This window comes from Scomber scombrus, chromosome 17 (genome assembly GCF_963691925.1).
Source record: "Scomber scombrus chromosome 17, fScoSco1.1, whole genome shotgun sequence".
In the NCBI taxonomy this organism is placed as follows: Eukaryota; Metazoa; Chordata; class Actinopteri; order Scombriformes; family Scombridae; genus Scomber; species Scomber scombrus.
Genome location: NC_084986.1, coordinates 2,587,659 through 2,610,211, shown reverse-complemented (window position 1 = coordinate 2,610,211; position 22,553 = coordinate 2,587,659). Strand labels below are relative to the sequence as shown.

Here is a 22,553-nt window from a genome sequence, read left to right as displayed (position 1 = left end):
TTATCGATATATCGGCAAATATATTGTCCAATCATAGACTGTATATAAGAAATGGACGTAACATCCATGATGTCACCCATTGGTTTGTGGACTGCTGCTCGGAGGCCAATAGTATCGGATCTGAGCAGCGCCACCTTGAAAATTTCAGGTGCATGCCAGTTAAAAAATAAAAACAGGGATTCTACTTATATGGGCATCAGGAGGAGCATGAGGCGCCCTCCTGAACCTGTGAACCAATCAACCTGTCAATCACGACGTAGCCATGCCCTAATGCATACCCTGCTTTATCGTCACATATAAAATCAGGGAGGCCAAAATGTCCCAAATGAACATCATACTGCATTGAAGAAGGCTTTAAACTAGCGATTGAGACCATAAACACATTTTGAAAACGTTTACTGAGGTTAGAAATCAAGTGAGAAGTTGGTGAATTCTCCATTGACTTGTATAGAGACGGAAGTCCTTTTGACACCAAAACGGTCGCCCCCTGGTGGCCTTTTGATAGAATGCAGTTTTAAGTTACTTCCGCGTTGGCATCATTGCAGGGGACCGGAACTCCCCACCTGTGTCCAATATGCTATAGAGGCATCATTTTATATATATTTCATTGTTTTTCTTAATTCAAATTTAATATACATGTACATATGTTTATTTTTCAGTTTTCTTATCTATATTTATTTATAATTATTAAATTCCCAGTGTAGTTGTAATGTTTCAGTGATTAGAGTTTAGTGTTAAACTGTTTGATAACTAAATTTGAAGAATCACTGCAAAAAAAAAAGAAGTGTGTTAATGTAAATATTCTGTGTATATATGATTATCGGCTGATATAAAAACATTTTTGAATCCCTACTATTGGTATCAGGCCCCAAAAATCCACAATCAATCAAGCCTGGTCAATCATCAATCAATCAATCAATCAATCTGCAATGTTAGTGAGATTCAAGGTTTACCAATAAATTGTCATCTAGGAATGTTTACAGTAGTGTTTGGCGAAAACTGTGATTTCATAAAACCTCACGAGTGTTAAAAGTTGTGAATTTACAGTAAATTTATCTTTTTTCTTGTGTGATTTGATGTCAATAAGAGTCGAGGAGTGTGAGGAACTGACTTCATCTTGTAGGTCTTCGCTCCGATGACTAAAGACAGCAGCTGGTGTCCGAGGCAGATGCCGAAAACCGGCTTTGGTCGATCCACGCAGACTACCTTCCTCACGTTGTTGATGGTGGCCTGGCAGAGCTGAGGGTCACCGGGGCCGTTACTGATGAACAAACCGTCAAAGTCTGGAAAAGACAAATAAACCAAAAGCCTTATTATATCAATGTATCACCTCTATCAGCTCAGTCCAGTTACAGTGGGAGTTTTTGATATTTCTGATACTGGTGCCATAATAGTTACAGGACAAGATATCAGCAAATGTTCTTATGATCCAGTCTGTGATTCTTAAGAGTTGAGAAGTGAACATATGTCAACACATTTAAACTCAGGCCTCCTATCTGTCGAACATCTCAGTTACAGTTTGGTCTACAGCGGTTCCCTTTGTTTACAAGTCTGAATAACAACTATCAATCAGACTCATTCATTTTCCCCCCTTTGGTACCAATAGTTCAGGCAGGTCTGAACATAGCAATCATTCTTAGTTGTAGATCAAAACAACTCCTCCTACAGATGCCTTAATGTCACATAATCAATGCCTGTCTTCATGGTGGTAAATGTTGGTGGTCTATGTTAACACCAGGGACATGAATCATAATAAGTTGAGGACTTAACTTTTCTAACCCTTACAAAGTCAAAGACATGTTGTGTTTGTATGTATTTAAATGTTTCACCACTGTCAATAAATGAAATTAAGGGTGTTGAAAGGGAGTTTAGTCCGGTTCAATCAGATTCTAATTGGTTTCCCCATTTGGTACCATTAGTTCAGGCAGGTTTGAACGCAGCAATCGTACTTAGTAGTAGACCAAACCAAGACTCCTTGAAGAAGTGGACTCAGTTTAGTCCCAAACTAAGACTTGAGGACATAGGAACGTGATCCTATCCAGATCTGAACCCAACTAATAGGAGATATACTCCCATCCTTGTTATTTGACTAGAAGAGCTTCTCCTAACTAATCTATGAGAGGAGTGAATGTTCTCACCTTTATTCTAGTGATACACTTTGGTTTGTTTGAATAGTTAAACAAACCAAACCAAGAGGAAAACAACACATTTACCAACTCACCCGTCATTCAGACCGGACCAAACAAACTGTAGAGTTGCTGTGGTCAAACACAACGGTCACTACAATTATTCCCCCTGCCTTCATTTATATTTAAGACTACATTAACCTTTGTGTCGTCCTCGCGGGTCAAATTGACCCGGTCTGTTTTGACTGTTCCTTCTTTCCTTCCCTCCTCCCTTCCTTTCCTTCCTCTTTTCCTGTCTCCCTCCCTCCCTCCCTCCCCCCATTCCTCCCTCCCTCCCTCCATCCTACCTTCCTCCATCCTTCCTTCCCTCCTTTCCTTCCTTCTTCCCTTCCTTCCTTCCTCCCTCCTTTCCTTCCTTCCTCCCTCCCTCCTTTCCTTCCTTCTTCCTCCCTTCCTCCCTTATTTCCTTCCTTCTTCCTCCCTTCAATCCTTCCCTACCTCCTTTCCTTCCTTCCTCCCTCCCTTCCCCCCTACTTTCCTTCCTTCTTCCTCCCTTCCTCTCTCCCGCCCTCCTTTCTTCTCCCTCCCTTCCTCCGTTGACTCGAGGACAACAGGAGGGTTAAACAAACCAAACTCCAGTCCTTTATTAGCAGCAGTATCAGTGTGTGTTGCCCACCTGTGCTGTCCAATGGATGATCCCAGGGTACAACGGTAACACGAGCCCCTCTCTCAGCCAGGCAGCGGATCTGATTGTATTTAATGCCGCAGTCCATCACTGTGATCCGAAGACTACCGTTGGGATTGAACACTTTGGGTTCCTAGAGACAATAAAAAGGAGAGGTTTCAGGTTTCAGACACTAAAAGGTCTCAGACACCTTTGCCATTGAACTACTCTATCTAGACTTGAGCAGGTGTTACGTTACCTTCATGGAGACTTCCTGGACCAGGTTCCTCTTGTCAGGGTTGAAGAAGGGAACGCTGTCCTCTGGAGTCCCGTCCATCACCAGCTTCCCCAGCATGGTGCCTTTCTCTCTGATCTTTTTGGTCAGACGGCGAGTGTCGATGCCTGAAGCCAATGGAAGACGAGGTGAAACAAGCTCAATGTTCTCAATGGTCTGTCAAATAGTCAAATGCTATATTTTTTTAAATTTAGCAACCTTTTTTCTGCTATTTATGATCCAAACATAAACTTTAATATCTGTAACATTTCAAGTATAAGGCTACATTTGGGGCCTGATCAAGTTTTTCCAAATTTAGGTGTTCAGAGCGCTCAAATAAAACTCTTGAGGCACATAGAGCAGAAAAACTTGAGGCACTCAGCAAAAGCGTTCCCTCTGATTAGAAATATTTGCGGCATTAAAACTAAATAATCTTCTTAAATCTTGACTTTTTCTCACCTTGTAATCCAGGAACACCTTGCTCTTTGAGCCAGTGGTCCAGCGGCTTGACTGAACTCCAGTGACTTGGATTCTCCGACAGCTCTCCGATGATCAGAGCTGCAGCGTGGATCTTAGACGATTCGAACCACTGAGCGAGAGAAAAAACATGTCACTATGCATCACTTATATGATATAACTCTTATTACTCTAGTACTGGTCAGGTAACTGTTTTAGTCTGTTTGTTCTTTACACCGAAACTACTTAAATATCTGTTTTTCTTTTTGATTTTTCTCAGGTCTCTTAATCTGTTTGGTCTTCAAATTAAAAGTTTATGGTAGTCCTAATGTTTTCTTAGGTCAGGGATGTCAAACATGCGGCCCGAGGGCCAGAACCGGCCCGCCGAGGGGTCCGATCCAGCCCACTTTCCTTCCTGTCTTCTTTTCCTTTCATTGGTTCGTCTGTCCTTCCTTCTTGTCATATTTTCCTCCCTTCCTTCCATTTGCCTGTTGTTCCTTCCTTCCTTCCTTCTTTCCTTTCTTCCTTCTTTCCTTTATTCCATCTGTCTTTCCTCCCTTTCTTCCTTCCTCCCTCCCTTTCTTCCATCTCTCTTTCCTGTCTTCTTTTCTTTTTTCTTGGGTTCGTCTGTCCTTCCTTCTATCTTTCTTTCCTTCCTTCCTTCTTGTCATATTTTCCTCCCTTCCTTCCATTTGCCTGTTGTTCCTTCCTTCCTTCTTTCCATTTGCCTGTCGTTCCTTCCTTCCTTTTTTCCTTTCTTCCATCTGTCTTTCCTCCCTCCCTTTCTTCCATCTTTCCTCACGGTCTTCTTTTCCTTCCTTCCTTCCCTGTCCTTCCTGGCTTCTTTTCCTTTGTTAATTTCTTTCTTTTTTTCCTTCCTTCCTTCCTGTTGTCTGTCCTTCCTTCTTTCTTTCTGTCCTTCCTTCTTTCTTTCTTTCCTTCCTTCCTTCCATCTTTTTAGTGAAACCTTTCTAAAACCATGTACATTTTATTGTAGTAAAGCCTTTTCCCACCACAAAGAAGAACTTAAATGATCCCAGATAAAATGTAAGACCCAGTTTCCTCCCTTTTCTAAACACCTCCAAATGCTTGTAAATTACAGAGACCTTGTATTTTCACAGATAACGATGTATCTATATGTAACTCTTCACCTTGCTCAGTCCAAACTCTCCCTCTTCGTCCTTCGGGATACCATAGTTACCAATCAGAGGGTATGTGAGTGTCAGCAGCTGGCAGCGGTACGATGGGTCAGTGAGAGCTTCGGGGTAACCGACCATGCCTGTCTGGAACACTGAGCACACAAAAATACTCATCAATACATGATATAACACGATATACTTCATTATGCCTTTATGGACATTTGGCTTGGGCTCAGAGTTGCTGCATTTAAACCACAAATATACTAATATTCATATTTATATACATTTAAATGCAGATAGTAAAAACTTACACAGTCATGTCGATTTCATTCATAAGCTATCAGCAGTTGCATTTAAGTGGTACTAAAAAGACTATTAATCAATCAGACACTCAAATTTAGACAGTGACATAATGCTACTATTTTTATTTGCTATACAAGTATCGATTCAGCTGTTTCTTAGTTATTTAAAGCCATGGTTTGTAGTGTGGTTGCATGCCGATCTCTGCTGGAAAATCAATCACTTTCATGCTTTCGTTGCACGGCAGCACAAGCACACAAGTCTGGTAGAAGATAACACAACCTTGGATGATTCATTATTGCGTAATCTTTTATTTAGAGTGCAATCAGCTACACTTATTACAACATAGTCCAACCTGTGGTACCTTCTACCTATCTACACATTCATCGGCCAACACAGACTTTACCATTAGGAAAGGTATGGAGTTATTATTTACTGTTTAGAATAGAAGAATGTGTAATTATGTTACTATTCTAACTCATTATACCCTTAAACAACCTACAAAAGCCCCCAAAGCCCTTAACAAATACTGTATACTTCTACCTCAGAGGAAAACACTGCTTCACTACATTAATATGACATACATGTAACTGGTTATGCTGCACGTTCTGATTTTATTAACCCATTCAGTGAAAAATTGATTGCAGGAATTTTACAGTGTGGTATTGACCGTTTTAGTTAAGTCAACAATAAAATTCCCTGTTAGAGAAAATGCTAAAAAAAAAAAGAAGTTTGTCACTGAATCCGCCCGTAAATACACGAGAAGTGACAAGGTGATGAAGTGAGATAACAAGCAGGATGATGTGCTGTCTGATGTGAGATCTAAAAGGAGGGCAACACCTGACATGTGCTCTACATTTGGTACTTTAAGCATACTACATTTGGTAGTTTAAGCATACTACATTTGGTACTTTAAGCATACTACATTTGGTATTTTAAGCATACTACAATTCATTATAGGCAAAGTACATGTGGTACATTTGGTACTTTAGGCATACTAGATTATACTTGAGATATACCACACTTCACTGTATGTATACTACATGTTGTACTTTCGGCATGGTGAAATAGAGCCATGGTTCACAACCTGGGGGTCAGGGCCTCCACAAGGAGTCGCAGGATTCATTAAAAGGGGTCATTAGATAATTGATGAGATTTTTTTCCTTTGTTCTTGTCAAGCTTTATTTACTGTGGATTACAACAAATTTGCAATATTCAACATTCATTCAAAGTTTCCACATGACACTTTACACCAAGCTGAATACTGCACCATGATTGGCTCCCACACTGCTGGTGACGTCATGAATCCTGTTCATAGCCCCACCTCTTAAAAACCTTGATTTTTTTTTTTGAATGAGCTCAGAGAAACTTTTCCTCCTTTCAGCAGATGAAATGTTAAAACTGACAACATGCATATACACACAGCATTGTGCACAGAGAGGGGAGCTGCATGCAACTGGAGGGATAACATGATGACCTTCTTTTTTTGGGGGGGGTGGGGAGGGTGCAGGCAGGGTGTGACTTTAAAGTTCAGCTATTACACTCACCAACTTCTCCTGCCACGGACACATCTGCACCAAAAAGGCGGCCTTTAAATGTCGTCCCGTCCTCCAAAATCAAGGATGCCATCTTTTCCATCTCTCCTCAGATGAGCTGATGCTGACTAAACTTCACCAGCTGTTAACCGGGAGAGGATCGGTGGATGGTTGCAGAGCTGGTGGATGAGATCCGGCCGGTGGCGGGTGAACACGTGAAACTCACGCCGTGCAAGGAAGCAGAAGATGCGGATCAAAACTCCAGATGTGACCCACCTGGCTGACCGCAGCTTTATCCTCGGCTTAGTGTGTCCAGTGTTAAGGAGGGGGAACCCAAAAAAAGGGCAAAAATTGGGTTAAGTTAGGTAATTTACCGGTAAAACGGACGGGAGGATGGAAGAAAGTGCTCCACACACGCTGCCAGCAGTGTGGAAGTTGGCCTGCAGCATGAACCGGGCCAAATATTAAGTTTTCTAGGATGGTGAAGGAATAGCCCCGCCCTCATCTGCCTCTGATTGGTTATTATGCGTCACCCTCATTGCACTGATTGGTTCGATTTAGATAAGAGGAGTATGATTGGTTAGAGTCACGCAAAGTCGTCAGGCTAAGCCAATCAGAGGTAGAGTAGGGCGGGTCATGACTTTACCATCCTAGGAAAAAAAACAAAAACGTAGATACATGTGTTATGCTGTATTTGGTGACCAATCAGATTAGTGACCTGCAGAGCTCAGCAGAATGACTTAATGCACGCGGCTCTTAAATGATCAGGTGCAAAATTTAAAAAAAATAAAAACACTTCATTACATGTCACTAAATGTGATGGGTTACCAAACACACTGTAACACCAGGAAGTTTGACGCAACTACACACACAGTGTTTCCGTATAATACTAATCTAACTAAATAAAAGCCATTTAAATGAAGTTACTGTGACTTTATTAAAGTGTGTTATTTATACTGCTGGTTGCTCAGTTTGCAGTTATATTCATATCAAAATGTGGCATTTTCTATCATGACATTAGGTTGTACCTTTTCCTCCAGTTATCCTTTATTTAAGTAAAAGTCCTAAATTCAGAATGCTATTTAAGTAAAAATACCCAAGTATTATCATCAAAAAGTATCAAAAGAGTACTAAAAGGTACTATTTACATACACTGGCTTATTATTATAGTATAATACCCTTTGTTTTTTTTAAATTGACAAATAAATGTAAGAGCATTTATTACCGTGGTTCATTTTATATAAGTTTATATTCTGTGTTTAAAAAAATAACAGGAATAAGATAATCTGTATTGATCCGACAGTGGTGAAAATTCACCGCTACAGCAGCTCAGAAAGATAGTGATATGACACTCTGTTTAGTGTCTGCAGTCACAGAATCACTGTTACATGCTGACGCTGTTGGAGACAATCCATCTACAATCCATCACACAATCAATAACAATTATACAAATGTCCAAATACGAAAACACATACATTTATCTTGTATTTTTGGAGAGAAAGCAGCTTTTCTTTAAGGATTGCAAACACAAACCAGACAGTTTTATCTCTCTCCAGAAACTAGGACACTTCCACAAACTGCTACCCCTTCTTAGAAACACGTGCAGTCATATGAGGATCCCATATGGTCAATCAATAACTTCAAACAAGGACATCCAGCTCGTACAGGTAGCTCATCGTGATTCACACAGCTGCTAAAACAATTAAATTTAAGTAAAGATATTTCCAGCTAATCCCAGAGGCAAGAAAAACCCAAGATATAAACAAGTTCAAGAGTGTAACCAGCCAAGAAGTAGGTTAGCTCATACTGTGTTATATTGACTTGAGAATAAACAACACTGTCAAATCTACACATTAATGAGAGAAATCTACATAACTATGATTTGTCGTCATACTGACTCAGACAACATAAACTAAATGTTAAAGTATCCACTTCAATTTAGTTAACATTAAAAATCCTGATTACAATTCAAACTAGTCTCTTCATAAAGGACAGGTTCACAATTTTTCCAGTGTGTGTCAAACCAGTAGTCAGGTATCTTTCCTCTCTGTAATCATTCCTCCTGTTCATACTGACTATTAAAACCTTCAAATGTGCTTTCAATGTAAAGTGATGGAGGACAAAATCCACAGTGTGTCATTTAAAAGTAGATGATCAGCTTCTATTGAGCTTCAGCAGTCTGAGTTAGTCATATCAAGTGATATCTGACACATTTACAGTCTTTTTAGCATCAGATTCCCTCTTAGTGTTTCCCTGTTGAGCTGTGCTGGAAGTATAGTAACAAAAAGACTTTGGTACTAAAAACACTGTAACGTTGAAACATAAATGTCTTGATTTGACTTATTTGGACGACTGAAGCTTCATATTAGCTTCAGATCAACTTTTAAATCCTTTTTTTTTGCACAGAAGGAGGACTCATTTCAATTTCACTTCAATTGTAAGTTCATTATGAAGGGATCTTGTAATGGTCAGTATGAACAGGAGGAATGATTACATCAAGAAAAACAGATTTCGTTGTTAGTTTGTGTTCCTGATTGTTGTTTGGAGACACTCTTGAAAACAATATTGAAAAATGATGACACTGTCCTATGATTTACAATACAACATTATCATCAAAACAGATAAGCCCTATGAATAAATAGTCCTCTTTCGGGAAGAGGGAGTATGAGTGGGGATGTAGCTCAGTGGTAGAGCGCATGCTTTGCATGTATGAGGCCCCGGGTTCAATCCCCGGCATCTCCACAACTTTTCCTACTATACTGTATGAAGATTAAATCTAGGCTATAAAATCACCCAAAACTATAAATTATCCTCCTACATACTGTAAAAAGGCCGGAAGTATAACATATCATTGTATGTTTGTCAGTCACCTATTATGTAGCAACGTTAACAAACTTAATGTGGCGACTTTGGAGGAAAATGGCATGTTACGTACACTCAAAAGCAGCCTGTACACTTGACATTTACTTAAAATAGCTTTTCGTACTCTAATATGTTTTTTATTTGTGACTAAAATACATTTATCGAATAAAAAAAATAGCAAAAACTGATTTGACAACGCTACTGATATTTCCCAGCGCTTTGAACGCACCCGCGCTGGTAACCAAGGAGATGACGTATTAGTAACCAAGGAAACCACGTGTTGGTAACTAAGGAGACCATCGTTGTGTTTATGTCTTTCCTGCTAGCCGCGGGAGCTACTCGACAAAATGACCATAATTTAGATTTTTACCTTTTTATATAAGCACTAAAACAATTCTTCCTCGCACAGAGAACTTCCTAAATACTTCCAAACATGCAACTGAAGCATCTAAAGACACTTTTAACCCCGCAGGTGAGTTCAATGACAGCTTAGCTTTGTGCTAAACTGATAAATGTGTATTTTCTCTCTTTACTTCATCATTTTATTGGTTTTAATGAGCCATCATTAATGTGTTTTAAGTATAGATATTAACAGTTACCTTAGTTTGCTTGCTAGTTATTATAGTGTGTTATTTAGTTGGAAACACAAGATTAACGTTGCAAATTCATCATAAAATAAACAAGTTTGTGCAGCTATTGTTTAACTATGAGCTACATCACATAGTTAAAGTCTGCCGTGGTGTTTTGTGCAAGCTCCTGTTATTACAGAATATAACAGGATGTATGGCGGTAATCAGCTAATCTCAGACACTATTGAGCAACAGTGATTTATAACCTTTCCTAGGCTGTTACTACTTAAAATAAAGCAAAGTTTACATAGGATCCTTCCTCACATGTTATATTATCTACCAGTTTAGTTACAGATTACTGTCTTTGATTCAGCAGTTAAAGGTTTTCTCCATAAACTGTCAGAAAATAGTGAACAAGTTCCCCACAGTTGTGTCTGACTGACAGCCCCAGACTCAAAGATATTCAGTCTACTCATGTTTGATGAAGAAAAGCAATAAATAATAATCACATCTGAGAAGCTTAAACCAGCTTATTTTTTCATTTTCTGCTTAAAAAATGACTGAAACTATTCTTCAAATATTCAAATAGTTGCTGATTAATCTTCTGTCAATGCAGATCCAGAAAGAAGACTTAAATATAACTTTTAAAATACAATAATACACAAGACACAAAGCAAACCAAAAACATGTCCTATCATTTTGGGATCCCTTTGATTAATTGGGATCCATTGCTCTAAGGCAGGGGGGTCAAACTCATCTTCATTCAAGGGCCACATACAGACCTATTTGATCTCATGTATCATTGGATGGATCATTAAAAAAATGGAGGGAAGGAAGGAAATAAGAAGGGAAGGAAAGAAAGACAGACAGAAGAAGGGAAGGAACGAAGAAAGGAAAAAGGAAGGAAGGTAGGGAGGAAGGACAGATGGAAGGAAGAACAGAAGGAAGACAGGGAGGAAGGAATAAAGGAAAAAGGGAAGGTAGGAAGGAAGGACAGGTGGAAGGAAGGACAGAAGGAAGAAAGGGAGGAAGGACAGATGGAAGGAAGAAAGGAATGAGGGAACAAAGAAAGGAAAAAAGGAAGGTAGTAAGGAAGGAAGAAAGGGAGGAAGGAAAGATGGAAGGGAGGACAGAAGGAAGACAGGGAGGAAGGAATAAAGGAAAAAGGAAGGTAGGAAGGAAGGACAGAAGGAAGGAAGAAAGGAAGGAGGGAACGAAGAAAGGAAAAAAGGAAGGTAGTAAGGAAGGACGGAAGGACAGAAGGAAGAAAGGAAGGGAGAAAAGAAGGGAGGAAGGAAGAACAGAAAGAAGAAAGGGAGGAAGGACAGATGGAAGGAAGGACATATTGAAGGAAGGAAAGAAAGAAGAAAGAAAAAAGGAAGGTAGGAAGGGCAGATGGAAGGAAGGAAAATAACAAAGGAGGGAAAGTGGGCCTGATTGCAACCCTCAGCGGGCCGGTCCTGGCCCGCAGGCCGCATGTTTGACACCACTGCTCTAAGGTATCACTTGTGACTGTTGGTTTCCTCTGTCTTTTGTAGGAGGGTGCTGCCAAAGTGACGTGCATGACCTGGGCACCCAACAACACCAAGTTTGCTGTTTGCACTGTGGACCGAGTGGTGCTGCTCTACGATGAGCAGGGAGAGAGGAGAGACAAGTTCTCCACCAAACCTCTGGACTCCAAGGTGGGACAGAGAGACAGAAAGTGGACACTAAGTATAATTTATGTTTATGTATTATATTAATACTCTGATGTGATGTTTCGACAGTATGGGAAACAGAGCTACGTCGTTAATGACATGGTGTTCTCACCGGATTCCACCAAGATCGCCATCGGCCAGTCTGACAACATCATCTTCGTCTACAGAATCGGAGAGGAGTGGTAACGTCCTTCTGCTGGTTTCAGTTTCCACATTTACATTTCATTTTTCTCTTTGTGTCGATGAAACCAACCAGTGTTTTATTTTTATTTGATTTTTTAGGGGGGACAAGAAAGCCATATGCAACAAATTTGTCCAGACAGTAAGTACAGTGTTGACAGTGAATGCTTAAAAAGACTTTGTATAGGTTTTACAGTTTATTGTGGTACTGTCATGTGATCTAATGTTATGTTTTGGGACATCTTGCCTACTTAGAAATCTGACTTTAATGGTGTTTAATTCTCAGAGAAGCATTTTCTTTCTTGGTAGAAAGTTAGATTTTCCAGCTTTCTGTCATTAATGATCTCGTCCTTTTGTCTCTCAGAGTGCTGTGACGTGTCTGCTTTGGCCTGCAGAGCATGCTTTTGTGTATGGGTTAGTTGATGGAAAGGTACGTCAAAAACATGCTCACACCACTCATCTGTAACCCCAAAACCTCATATTAATGTGCACATTGGTAGTGTTACAGAAGTGTCAGCAGCAGTGCTTGAAGGTGTAGTAATAGTGTGCTTAGTTCCCTGTGGTCTCATTACTGTGTCAAAGGTTTTATTTTTTCACCTTGTTAAGACTTCTGAGTGAAATTCATTAGTTGCCTTTATTTTTCTTTAATCCTTTATTTAACCCCTTCTGTTGTCCTCGAGTCAAGGAAGGAAGGGAGGAAGAAGGAAGGAAAGGAGGGAGGAAGGAAGGAAGGGAGGAAGAAAGGAAGGGAGGAAAGGAAAGAAGGGAGGGAGGAAGGAAAGGAAGGAAGGAAGGACAGAGGAAAGAAGGAAGGAGGGAGGGAGGGAGGGAGAAAAAGAGGAAGGAAGGAAAGAAAGAAGGACAGAGGAAAGAAGGAAGGGAGGAAGGTAGGGGGAGGAAAGAAAGAGAGAAGGAGGGAGGGAGGGAGGAAGAAAGGAAATGAAGGAAGGTAGGGGGAGGAAAGAAAGAGAGAAGGAGGGAGGGAGGAAAGAAGGAAGGAAGGGAGGAAGGAAAGAAGGCAGGAAGGAAGGTAGGAGGGAGGGAGGAGGGAAAGGAAAGGAAGGAAGGAAGGAAGGAAGGAAGGAAGGAAGGAAGGAAGGAAGGACAGAAGGAACAGTCAAAACAGACAGGGTCAATTTGACCCGGGAGGACGACACGAAGGTTAAAGAAGTAGAGACCTGTGTACAGAGACCTGTTATGTTGCATATGTTTTTTTAATTGTAGTGAAAAGTTGCAAAAACTGCCACCTGCCTTAGTGCAAAAATATCAGCCTTAAAAAGCCGTTTTAAGATGAATGATGAAGACATTTTTGTATGTTTAAAGTGTCTGACTCTGATTCTTTTCACAGGTTCGCCTCGCCAACACTCAGACAAACAAGTCGTCGACCATCTACGGCACCGAGTCCTGTGTCGTCTCACTGACATCCAAGTAAATACATAACATTTCATTTTTACTTTTTTAAGCCTCTTTCTATTTGAGCTCCAACCAGGCAGTGCAGCAGAAATGTGGTTGTATACATATATATATATATATATATATCTGCACAATAACAGTAAACTCTTCTGTTCTATTCAGTGGTCAGTTTTATGTGCTTGTGTGTTTTTCAGTGTTTCAGGTAAAGGCATCCTGTCCGGTCATGCTGACGGGACGGTCGTTCGTTACTTCTTCGATGATGAAGGCTCGGGGGAGTCTCAGGTACCAACACACTCTTAAACTCTACTATCATGTACTGAATAGAATATTATTGAAACCATATGTGTTTTTTTTATCTTGGTGGTACGACCCTCTGAAAACAACAACATATTTACACTGCTGACCATTTCTAAAAGGGTGACAGAGAAAAGGGGAAAATTAATACACATAGAGCAAATTAGAATAATTAGAATATTATCGATTTACACAGAGTCAAAAATATAAAATACACTTTTATTGGGATTTTTTAATAGCAGAACAACAACACTGTATTTAGCAATCTTAATGTTTCTCCTTTACATCACAAGAAAGTCAGGATTGCCAAAAATGTAACCAATTTATTAACAAACCTATCAACAATTTCTAATCAAAATTGAAGTGGGGAAGGATCTGGAATCATTATCATCATGTAGATTGTTGTATATTTTATTTTTTTGTACATCTGTGCCACTGGGACGCAGGGTAAGCTGCTGACGCACCCGTGCCCCCCCTACGCTCTGGCCTGGGGAGCGAACAGCATCGTGGTGGGAGGCTGTGACAAGAAGGTGGTGGCGTACGGCAGAGAGGGTCCCATCCTGCAGACCTTCGACTACACCCGAGACCAGACGGAGAGGGAGTTCACGGTGGCCTCCACCAGCCCCAGCGGGCAGTCGGTGGTGTTCGGCAGCTACGACCGGTGAGAGTGATGTGTTCTTAAATAAACTCTGATTAAGTGGTTTCTAGTATCTCAGATCATTCGTTCAGCAGGTTATATATCTTATATCCTCCTGATGTGTGTTGCAGGTTGCGGGTGTTTAACTGGGCTCCGAGGAGAGGAGTGTGGGATGAAGCCAAACCTAAAGAGATCCCCAACCTCTACACCATCACCAGCTTGGCCTGGAAGAAAGACGGATCACGCCTCTGTGCCGTAAATACTTTATCACCTTATTTTAATATCGAGTGTCATTTAAAAACCAATGCAAATGCATGGAGAAAGCTTTTTCTGGCTTCTTAAGCAACATGATTTTAGTGTTATTGCATGTAAATACTGAATCTTTATGCAGCCACTAAGATCGATTTCCTTTGCTGCTTTTATGATTAAAATCTAACATAATACACAAATCAGTAAAGAATGAATATTGTGTTGTATATTAATTTTATCTAAATATGTGTGTGTTTGACAGGGGACTTTGTGTGGAGGGGTGGAGCTGTTCGATTGCTGCCTGCGGAGAACCATCTATAAGAACAAGTTTGAGATGACCTACGTCGGCCTGAGCCAGGTAGAGACCGAGGCAAAACATTTCATCACACAGAGCAGAGGAACTAATAAGCAGTTTAAGCCCTTGCTTTAATCTCTTCTTCTTGTCAATTAACAGATGATATGAAAGTGAAAACAGCCCAGTTGATCGCTCAAGAACGACTAATAATGCAAATATAAAAAGACTGTATTGTCTCAGTTTAATTACTAAGAAAGGTTAAACACAAATTAAGCTTCTGGAAACAGTTGTGCAGGTGTTCAACTGTAAATCCAGTAAAAGAAATTCAACCTGCAACCTGCCCTACTAATGAGACAGTGGACAAGCAGTAATTACACTCTAATAGAACTTGATTTGATGTGTCTGCTGGGTTTTGATTGACAGCTGATAGTTATGTTAAATTCAGTAGCGTATATTTGCTGTGTGCATTTAAACAATTAAAATTCGGCTCATGCAGGATTTCACAGAATTCATCACAACACCTCTAAACCAAAATGAAATACTGATAATTGTCCTCCTCTTCCTCCTCCTCTTCCTCCTCCTGTAGGTGATAGTGAGGAACCTCTCCACGGGGACGCGGGTCGTCCTGAAGTCCTACTACGGCTACGAGATCGAGGAGGTTAAAATCATGGGCAAGGATCGCTTCCTGGTGGCTCACACCTCTGACACGCTTCTGCTGGGAGACCTGATGACCAATAAACTGAGCGAGGTACGACTTTAAAGGATGTGTTCGCTTAAATCAATAAAAATGATCTGTTTTGAAATATCTGCCTCCAACTTAATTCAATGCAGATGGGTGTGATTTCATGTGATGCCCAAAGCATGAACAGTCTGCCTTTATATAGACTACTGCTATTAAACTTTACTCATCTGCTGCTGATTTATTAGAGGTTTCCAGCAGCGATGATCAATTACGCCCCAAAACTACAGAACAAACTACCTTCAGATATCAGGGAAGCAGCTCATTAATGTTTATTTATCTTTAAAAGAAAGCTAAAATCTTACCTCTTCACTTTAACCTTTTATTAGCTTCTTCAAACTTCTTTTAAAATGTTGTTTTTTTAACTTAATTTTATGTATTGTATTTATTCTGGGGTTTTTTAGCTACTTTTACTATTTTAAAAATATGTGCTATTTTTATTTTCCATCTTATATTACATTAATGTTTCTTTTTCTTTCTGTTTTTCTTTGTTTTAACCTTGCTTTATTCTCCTTTAGGCCCTTTTCTGGTTTGGTGTTTGTAATTTTGCTGCATTTATTGTATGAAAGGTGCAATATGAATGAAGTTATTATTATTATTATTTACATACAGCAGTATTAAATAGTCTCTATCACACTAAGATTTATACAACACACATTAACATATAAATACCAGCACGTTGATCCAGTACAGAGCTGATTGTTCTGCTTCCTCTCTTTCAGGTGCCGTGGCCCGGCTCCGGAGGGAATGAAAAGTTCTTCTTTGAGAATGAATCAGTAAGTACACACAAACACATCTACTATCTTTACTTTCGATCATTTAGAGCGTGACCACCGCTGCTGTCGGGGAGGTTTGATCTCAGGACTTGTGATGGCTTGTGTGTTTCAGGTGTGCATGATATTTAACGCTGGAGAGCTGAGCCTGGTGGAGTACAGCAACAACGAGATCCTGGGATCAGTCAGGACAGAGTTCATGAACCCCCACCTCATCAGGTAGGCCCAGTGACACAAAACAAGCACACCTTGTTTCAACCCTTAAACAGGCAGGAGTGGAAAAGGAGATGTTAATTATTCTTTTTATTTACTTTTTTAAGTTATCTCATTTGCACCTTTGTAAAACATTTCCACAAATAATTAAAAATATCTGGTGCACGTCAGCTGTTTAAGGGTTAAATTGTACATAGACCCGCCCTAAACAGGTCCGCCTGGTTCTGAGGAACATATAAGTGTTACTGATGTACTTGACTGGTTGCTTTGTTGAATGTCACACGTGTAAAAAAACAGATTTTATCAGCTTGTATTCCAAATTTGGGTGAAAAAGTGAAACAGTGAAAGGAGAATTTCAACTTCAATTTAATTAAATGTATGACACTGTCAGACTTTCACCTCAGGCTGTCTTTGGTTATCAAAACTCTAAATCAGTCGTGGTTGAATGAGGATCATTGTTTTGGATTGACAGCAAAGATTTTGCCAGATTTTCTCTCACAGTTGCTCAACTTTACCACAGAGAGCCCAAAACTGCACCGTGTACAGGAGCCTTTAACCACGAGGCTGCAGGGATTGTGTGAGATAAAGATAATTCCTTTAATTAAAACATTAGAAATACAAAAATGCTCAAATGTTTTAAAACATTCATGAAACAGAAAGTCATAATCATGTATTTTTTAAATGAACCTGACATAAAAATAACAAATGAATTCATCATCTATTAATCAATCAGACTTTATTTGTATAGCACTTTTCATTTGTGGTAATCTAACACAAAGTGCAAACAAATAAGACCAAAAAAAAAAGGAAATGCAATTATAACTGATGAATCTACAGTGAGGAAAACCAGAGGTAGGATAAAAATGTAAAAAAGAAGAATACCCAAATTAAATAAAAAGTTATAAAGATTACTAAACTATAATAAAGGGAATAATAAAATAAAGTCACTGTAAAATAAATGTGAGGTGGAGTATTAAAAGGAAAACAGAAAGATAAGAAGAAAATAAAATAATAAAACAACTAAATAGGAAATGTGATGAAGTAAAACCAGATGTAAAAGGTGTGAAACAAGCAGAAAATACAATAAAATACAATAAAATATGCTTCTTTAGTTCAAATCTTGAACCACCGTCCTCCTGCACAGACGGTGTAATTCCATATGTGTCCATTAGATGGCAGTGTTGAGCCGTGCAGAAATCATCATTACAGTAACGGTGAGGCTGCAGAATCACTGAGGAGGAAGTGAATTAATTGGAGATCAGCTGTTGATGTATTCAGCCTGATAGTCAGCACTCATTTTAATGTATTCAGACCTGTCAAACGTGTCAAAACCTGCTAATGGCCCACGGCTGTTAGAGACTCTCTGACTGCTGCTCGCCTCTGGCATGACATCATCATGATCGGAGGGGGGGGGGGGGGGGGGGGGGGGGGGGGGGGGTAACCTGGGATTTGTAGTGTGATGAATAACAGCTGAGGCCGCCGGTGATGCCGAGCTGAGCTGAAGATGGATTTTTTAAATATTTTAACATGTTTGTAATCAATTAACTGATGTTTTTAATGGTCTAATAAAAGTGTGTTTGTGTGTGTTCAGTGTCCGACTAAATGAGAGGAAGCAGAGAGGAGTGGAGGACAATAAAAAGCTTGCCTATCTGATTGACATAAAGACCATCGCTGTGGGTAAGGATGTGTGTGTGTGTGTGTGAGTGAGTTTGGGGTCACTGAGGTGTTTGGATAAACAGATATAAATGTTATATTTTCCTATTAAACTGAAAATGATGATTTCTTATATTTTTTGTGGTGGAATTTCTGTGAAAATTGAGTTTTTCTTTGTCATTTTGGTAGTAATTTGTGATGCTCCTAGTTCAATAATAGCACTCTTCTATACAGCTGGAGTGATTGGTTGAATAATTGATTAGTTGATCAGAAAAATATCAAACATTTGCTGCTTTTCTTTGTCCTGTATGATGGTAAATTGACTGTTTTTAAGGATAAACACACAATTTAATGATCATCACATTTGGTTTTGGAGCATTATTCATTATTTTCCAATACATTAAATAATTAACTGAGAAAATAATTAGGAAGATCAATCAATAATGAAAATAATTGTTAGTTGTAGCTCTACTGTCATGAATTGTTAAAGGCCTGTACCACTGGTTTTACTGAGTCCATCCCATTAACTACCTCATATATGCTTTACATTGCTGTGGCTGTGACTGTGTATTTCCAGCCGGTATGAACCTGACCAGCTAACAATGACTCATTCATTTTAATCAACAGCTTTTGTCGAGTCTTGCAGATTTAATTCGCTCGTTTCGCCCTGCGGGGTTGTGACACGTCTGAAATAATCACTTTGATTGGAGAACTGCTCCAATCTGCAGCTTTTGTTAGTCTGAACTCTGGAGCATAGCGATGACGTCGCCATAATTATGTTTTCTTTCAATACATCGTTCAGTTTATCACTTCTTCTTCTTCACACAGGAAAGAGGCCAGACTAGTTTTCTCTGTAGTCTAGCCTTTGCCTGTGATTACTGAACTCTTTATTGTCTACAACTTCAATAATTGGAATATATATATAATCAATTAAATTGTATGTTTTCATTAAGAGGACCACGCTGACTCAGCCATATTCCATTTTAATTAAAAAGATGATACAGGTCTCGTACATCAGCAGATTTATAATATGTTGATCCCAGTACAGGTAAGTAGAGACTCTGCCCACTCTGATTCAATCATAGATAATTAAATAATAATAATAATGATGATAATAATAATAATAATAATACATTTTATTTGTATAGCGCTTTTTTGATACTCAAAGACGCTTTACAGAAGCACGGGTAAGAAAACACAGTGAAATAATTAAAACTTTTAACCTTTGTGTCGTCCTCCCGGGTCAAATTGACCCCGTCTATTTTGACTGTTCCTTCTTTCCTACCTTCCGTCTGTCCTTTTTCCCTCCCTCCTTCTCTCTTTCTTTCCTCCTTTCTTTCCTTCCACCGTCCTCCTTTCTTCCTTCCTTCTGTCCTTCCTTCCTCCCTCCCACGTTCTCTCTTTCCTTCCTCCCTTCCTTCTTTCCTCTGTCCTTCTTTCCTTCCTTCCCTTCCCTTTCCTTCCTCCCTTCCTTCTTTCCTCCCTCCCTCCCTCCTTCTCTCTTTCCTTCCTTCTTTCCTCCGTCCTTTCTTCCTTTCCTTCCTCCCTCCTTTCTCCCTCCCTCCCTCCTTCCTTCTTCCCCCCTCCCTCCCTCCCTCATACCTTCCTTCCTTCTTTCCTCCGTCCTTCCTTTGCTTCCTCCCTTCCTTCTTTCCTCTGTCCGTCCTTCCTTCCTTCCTTTCCTTCCTCCCTCCTTTCCTTCCTTCTTCCTTCCTCCCTTCCATCCTTCCTTCCTCCTTCCCTTCCTTCCTTCTTCCTCCCTTCCTTCCTTGACTCGAGGACAACAGGAGGGTTAAATAATTAAAAGTTACCGGCTGATATCTAATCTTGAATAAATGGCCGATGATTTTGGCCCGATACAGTGGCACACTAACAGTCAGTTAATCAGTCACTTCTTTTCCTCCCATCAGTGGACTTGGCTGGAGGCTACAATCTGGGAACCATCAGTCACGACTCCAAGATCGACTGGCTGGAGCTCAACGAGACCGGCCGCAAACTGCTGTTCAGGGACAAGAAGCTGCGGGTGAGAATGAAACCTTTGAAACCCCCGAGGGACTGAGAGAGGGGAAACAATGGCAGAGAGGCCTGGAGGGACAATGATAGGAGAGATGGTGATTAGTAAAGCAGAGAAATATACCCTGGTTATAGAGTAGGTATAGAGTTACAGCTACGTCCATTAACTGAAACATGAGCTACTGTATGTTGGTCCTCCAGGTGGTATGATGGTCAGAATAGATTTATATGTTATTGACCACAGAGGCAGCATACGTTTAAAACATCTCTTTATTATAATTGACCATCAAATTTGATTTATGTGCTCTAGGACTGTAGTTCCCGACCTTTTTGGTTTGTGACCCTTTACAATGAAGAATTTTTGGTTTATTTGAATACATTTCAGAGGCTTGAAGAGATAAAATTACCTGATAAAGGAAAAAGAGCAAATATAAATAAATATGATTTTGTGTATCATACATTTTTTTTAGCTTCACTTGAGGTTAATTGTCTCTTGACCCCTTTGGTTTATCTTGTGACCCTTTAGAGAGGTCAGACCCTGAGGTTATGAACCATTGCTCTGGGGTCACATCCAAATGGACCAGTGTACAGTTTTCAGTGAAAGGCCTGAGCATATTGTAATCAAAAGAAATCGAAAGTCATGCACAAGGCCTTCGTGTTACATACAATCCAGACACTAAGTATATCTAAAAGTTATGGACATTAATGATGGAAAGGCTCAGCTTGAATCTGAGTAGGTTTACATTAATACTGAAAAAGCTGTGCAGGAGGTAAAGAGCTTTTAACACATAGTGCTCTAATTTTAGGGGTTGGCAATGAAGTGCCAAGCTGGGACAGAAAAAACTGTCCAAATGATTAATGTCTGGACTTTGTTTTTGTGGCACATACAAGGAAGATAATCACGTATATTCTTTTTTTGTATTACCATTATCGCTGGGGGGGGGCAATTTGATTCACAGCCAGCAGTAAAACATAGACATCAAACACAGCAAATAAATAAAAACAACAAATACCAAATGCAATGTTGGTTGATGAGGTCACTGCTTTGGTCCAGAAGGAAATCTCTGATCCTGCTGAGTTTGTTAAACCCTTCACTTGAGACTTTCATGACCCCCATTGGACAGTTATCAGGCTTTTCATCTGGTGCCACCATCAGGTCGACATTTTAATTTGTCCATTACTTTGGTTTATGATTAACCTTCGTTTCGTCCTCCCGGGTCAAATTGACCCCGTCTGTTTTGACTGTTCCTTCTTTCCTTCCTCTCTCTTTCCTCCCTCCATCCCCCTTTCTTCCTTCCTTCTGTCCTTCCTTCCTCCCTCCCTCCTTCCTTCCTTCCTCCCTCCCTCCTTCCTTTCCTCCCTCCCTTCCTTCTTTCTTCTGTCCTTCTTTCCTTCCTTCCTTCCTCCCTCCCTCCCTCCTTCTGTTTCTGTCCTCCCCCTACCTTCCTCCCTTCCTTCTTTCGTCTGTCCTTCTTTCCTTCCTTCCTCCCTTCCTCTTTTCCTTTCTCCCTCCCTCCTTCCTTCCTTCTTTCCTCCCTCCCTCCTACCTTCCTTCCTTCCTTCTTTCCTCCATCCTTCTTTCCTTCCTCTCTTCCTTTTTTCTTTGCTCCCTTCCTTCCTCCCTCCTTTCCTTCCTTCCTTCCTTCCTTCCTCCTTTCCTTCCTGTTTCCTCCTTCCTTCCTCCCTTCCTTCCTCCCTCCTTTCCTTCCTTCTTCCTACCTTCCTTCCTTCCTTCTTCCTCCCTTCCTTTCTTCCCTCCCTCCTTTCCTTCCTTCCTTCCTTCCTTCCTTCCTTCCTTCCTCCTTTCCTTCCTTCTTCCTCCCTTCCTTCCTTCACTCAAGGACAACAGGAGGGTTAAATATCTACAAAAATACCTTCCAAACATCAACATCCACTTATTGTTTTATACTAATGAAGAAAAAATATGTGAAAGTTGTCAGGTCCAATGCCTCTTTGATTTAAATAGAGAAACACATCATAATGCACCTCAGTACAGGAATAAAACATGTAGAAAAGGTGCATAGATGCTCCAGTTGTAGGTGTTTTTGAGAAGCTGTGTGTGGGAGATGTTGTCAGTCGTTGCCTCGGGTAACGACACAGTTTGATGTTGAAGCTCGGGGGCAAAGACTCAGAGAACTCTGGTAATTGGGAATCTGTCAGTGGTGTTGAACTTTTTACTCCGGTTAGACTTTCTATGACACATAATGACATCTTCAGGTTATTTTAGGTACAACTGTGTAATTATTTTATTAAGCATGTACAAAATTAACTTGCGAAAAAAATTTATGTAAGAACACCGAAAGACCTCTGAGGATGAGAAAGGTTTAACCCTACTGTTGTCCTCAAGTCAAGGAAAGAAGGAAAGGAAGGAAAGGAATGAAGGAAGGAAGGAAGGAAGTAAGGAAGGAAGGAAAGGAGTAGGGAGGGATGAAAAGAGGAATTTTTTATTTCCCTCATTCCGTCCTTCCTCCG

General features: G+C 40.1%; 2 protein-coding genes, 1 long non-coding RNA gene and 1 other non-coding gene across 4 annotated transcripts in view; 3 read left to right on the top strand and 1 right to left on the bottom strand.

Annotated features, from left to right (window-relative positions):
* The window catches only part of cad (carbamoyl-phosphate synthetase 2, aspartate transcarbamylase, and dihydroorotase), a 41,273-nt gene extending 34,629 nt beyond the window's left edge, over window positions 1-6,644 (bottom strand). The window contains 6 exon segments of the mRNA XM_062436799.1: window positions 1,112-1,283; window positions 2,803-2,944; window positions 3,050-3,192; window positions 3,524-3,653; window positions 4,672-4,811; window positions 6,507-6,644. Of these exon segments, the coding sequence (XP_062292783.1) occupies window positions 1,112-1,283; window positions 2,803-2,944; window positions 3,050-3,192; window positions 3,524-3,653; window positions 4,672-4,811; window positions 6,507-6,597 (818 nt within the window). The 5' untranslated portion in view covers window positions 6,598-6,644.
* On the top strand, window positions 5,336-7,416 carry LOC133997284 (uncharacterized). The gene is made up of 2 exons (XR_009927288.1): window positions 5,336-5,376; window positions 6,608-7,416. It is a non-coding gene; the product is annotated as an uncharacterized LOC133997284 (long non-coding RNA).
* Window positions 7,417-9,164: 1,748 nt separating this feature from the next.
* On the top strand, window positions 9,165-9,236 carry trnaa-ugc (transfer RNA alanine (anticodon UGC)). The gene has a single exon. It is a non-coding gene; the product is annotated as a tRNA-Ala (tRNA).
* A 461-nt stretch (window positions 9,237-9,697) lies between these two features.
* ift172 (intraflagellar transport 172) overlaps window positions 9,698-22,553 on the top strand; it is a gene marked incomplete in the record, with an annotated part of 47,420 nt that continues 34,564 nt past the window's right edge. Inside the window, 15 exon segments of the mRNA XM_062436844.1 lie at window positions 9,698-9,828; window positions 11,464-11,607; window positions 11,692-11,804; window positions 11,905-11,944; window positions 12,167-12,232; window positions 13,151-13,230; window positions 13,410-13,497; window positions 13,956-14,170; window positions 14,278-14,401; window positions 14,658-14,753; window positions 15,277-15,438; window positions 16,152-16,205; window positions 16,318-16,421; window positions 18,007-18,092; window positions 19,979-20,091. Of these exon segments, the coding sequence (XP_062292828.1) occupies window positions 9,790-9,828; window positions 11,464-11,607; window positions 11,692-11,804; window positions 11,905-11,944; window positions 12,167-12,232; window positions 13,151-13,230; window positions 13,410-13,497; window positions 13,956-14,170; window positions 14,278-14,401; window positions 14,658-14,753; window positions 15,277-15,438; window positions 16,152-16,205; window positions 16,318-16,421; window positions 18,007-18,092; window positions 19,979-20,091 (1,524 nt within the window).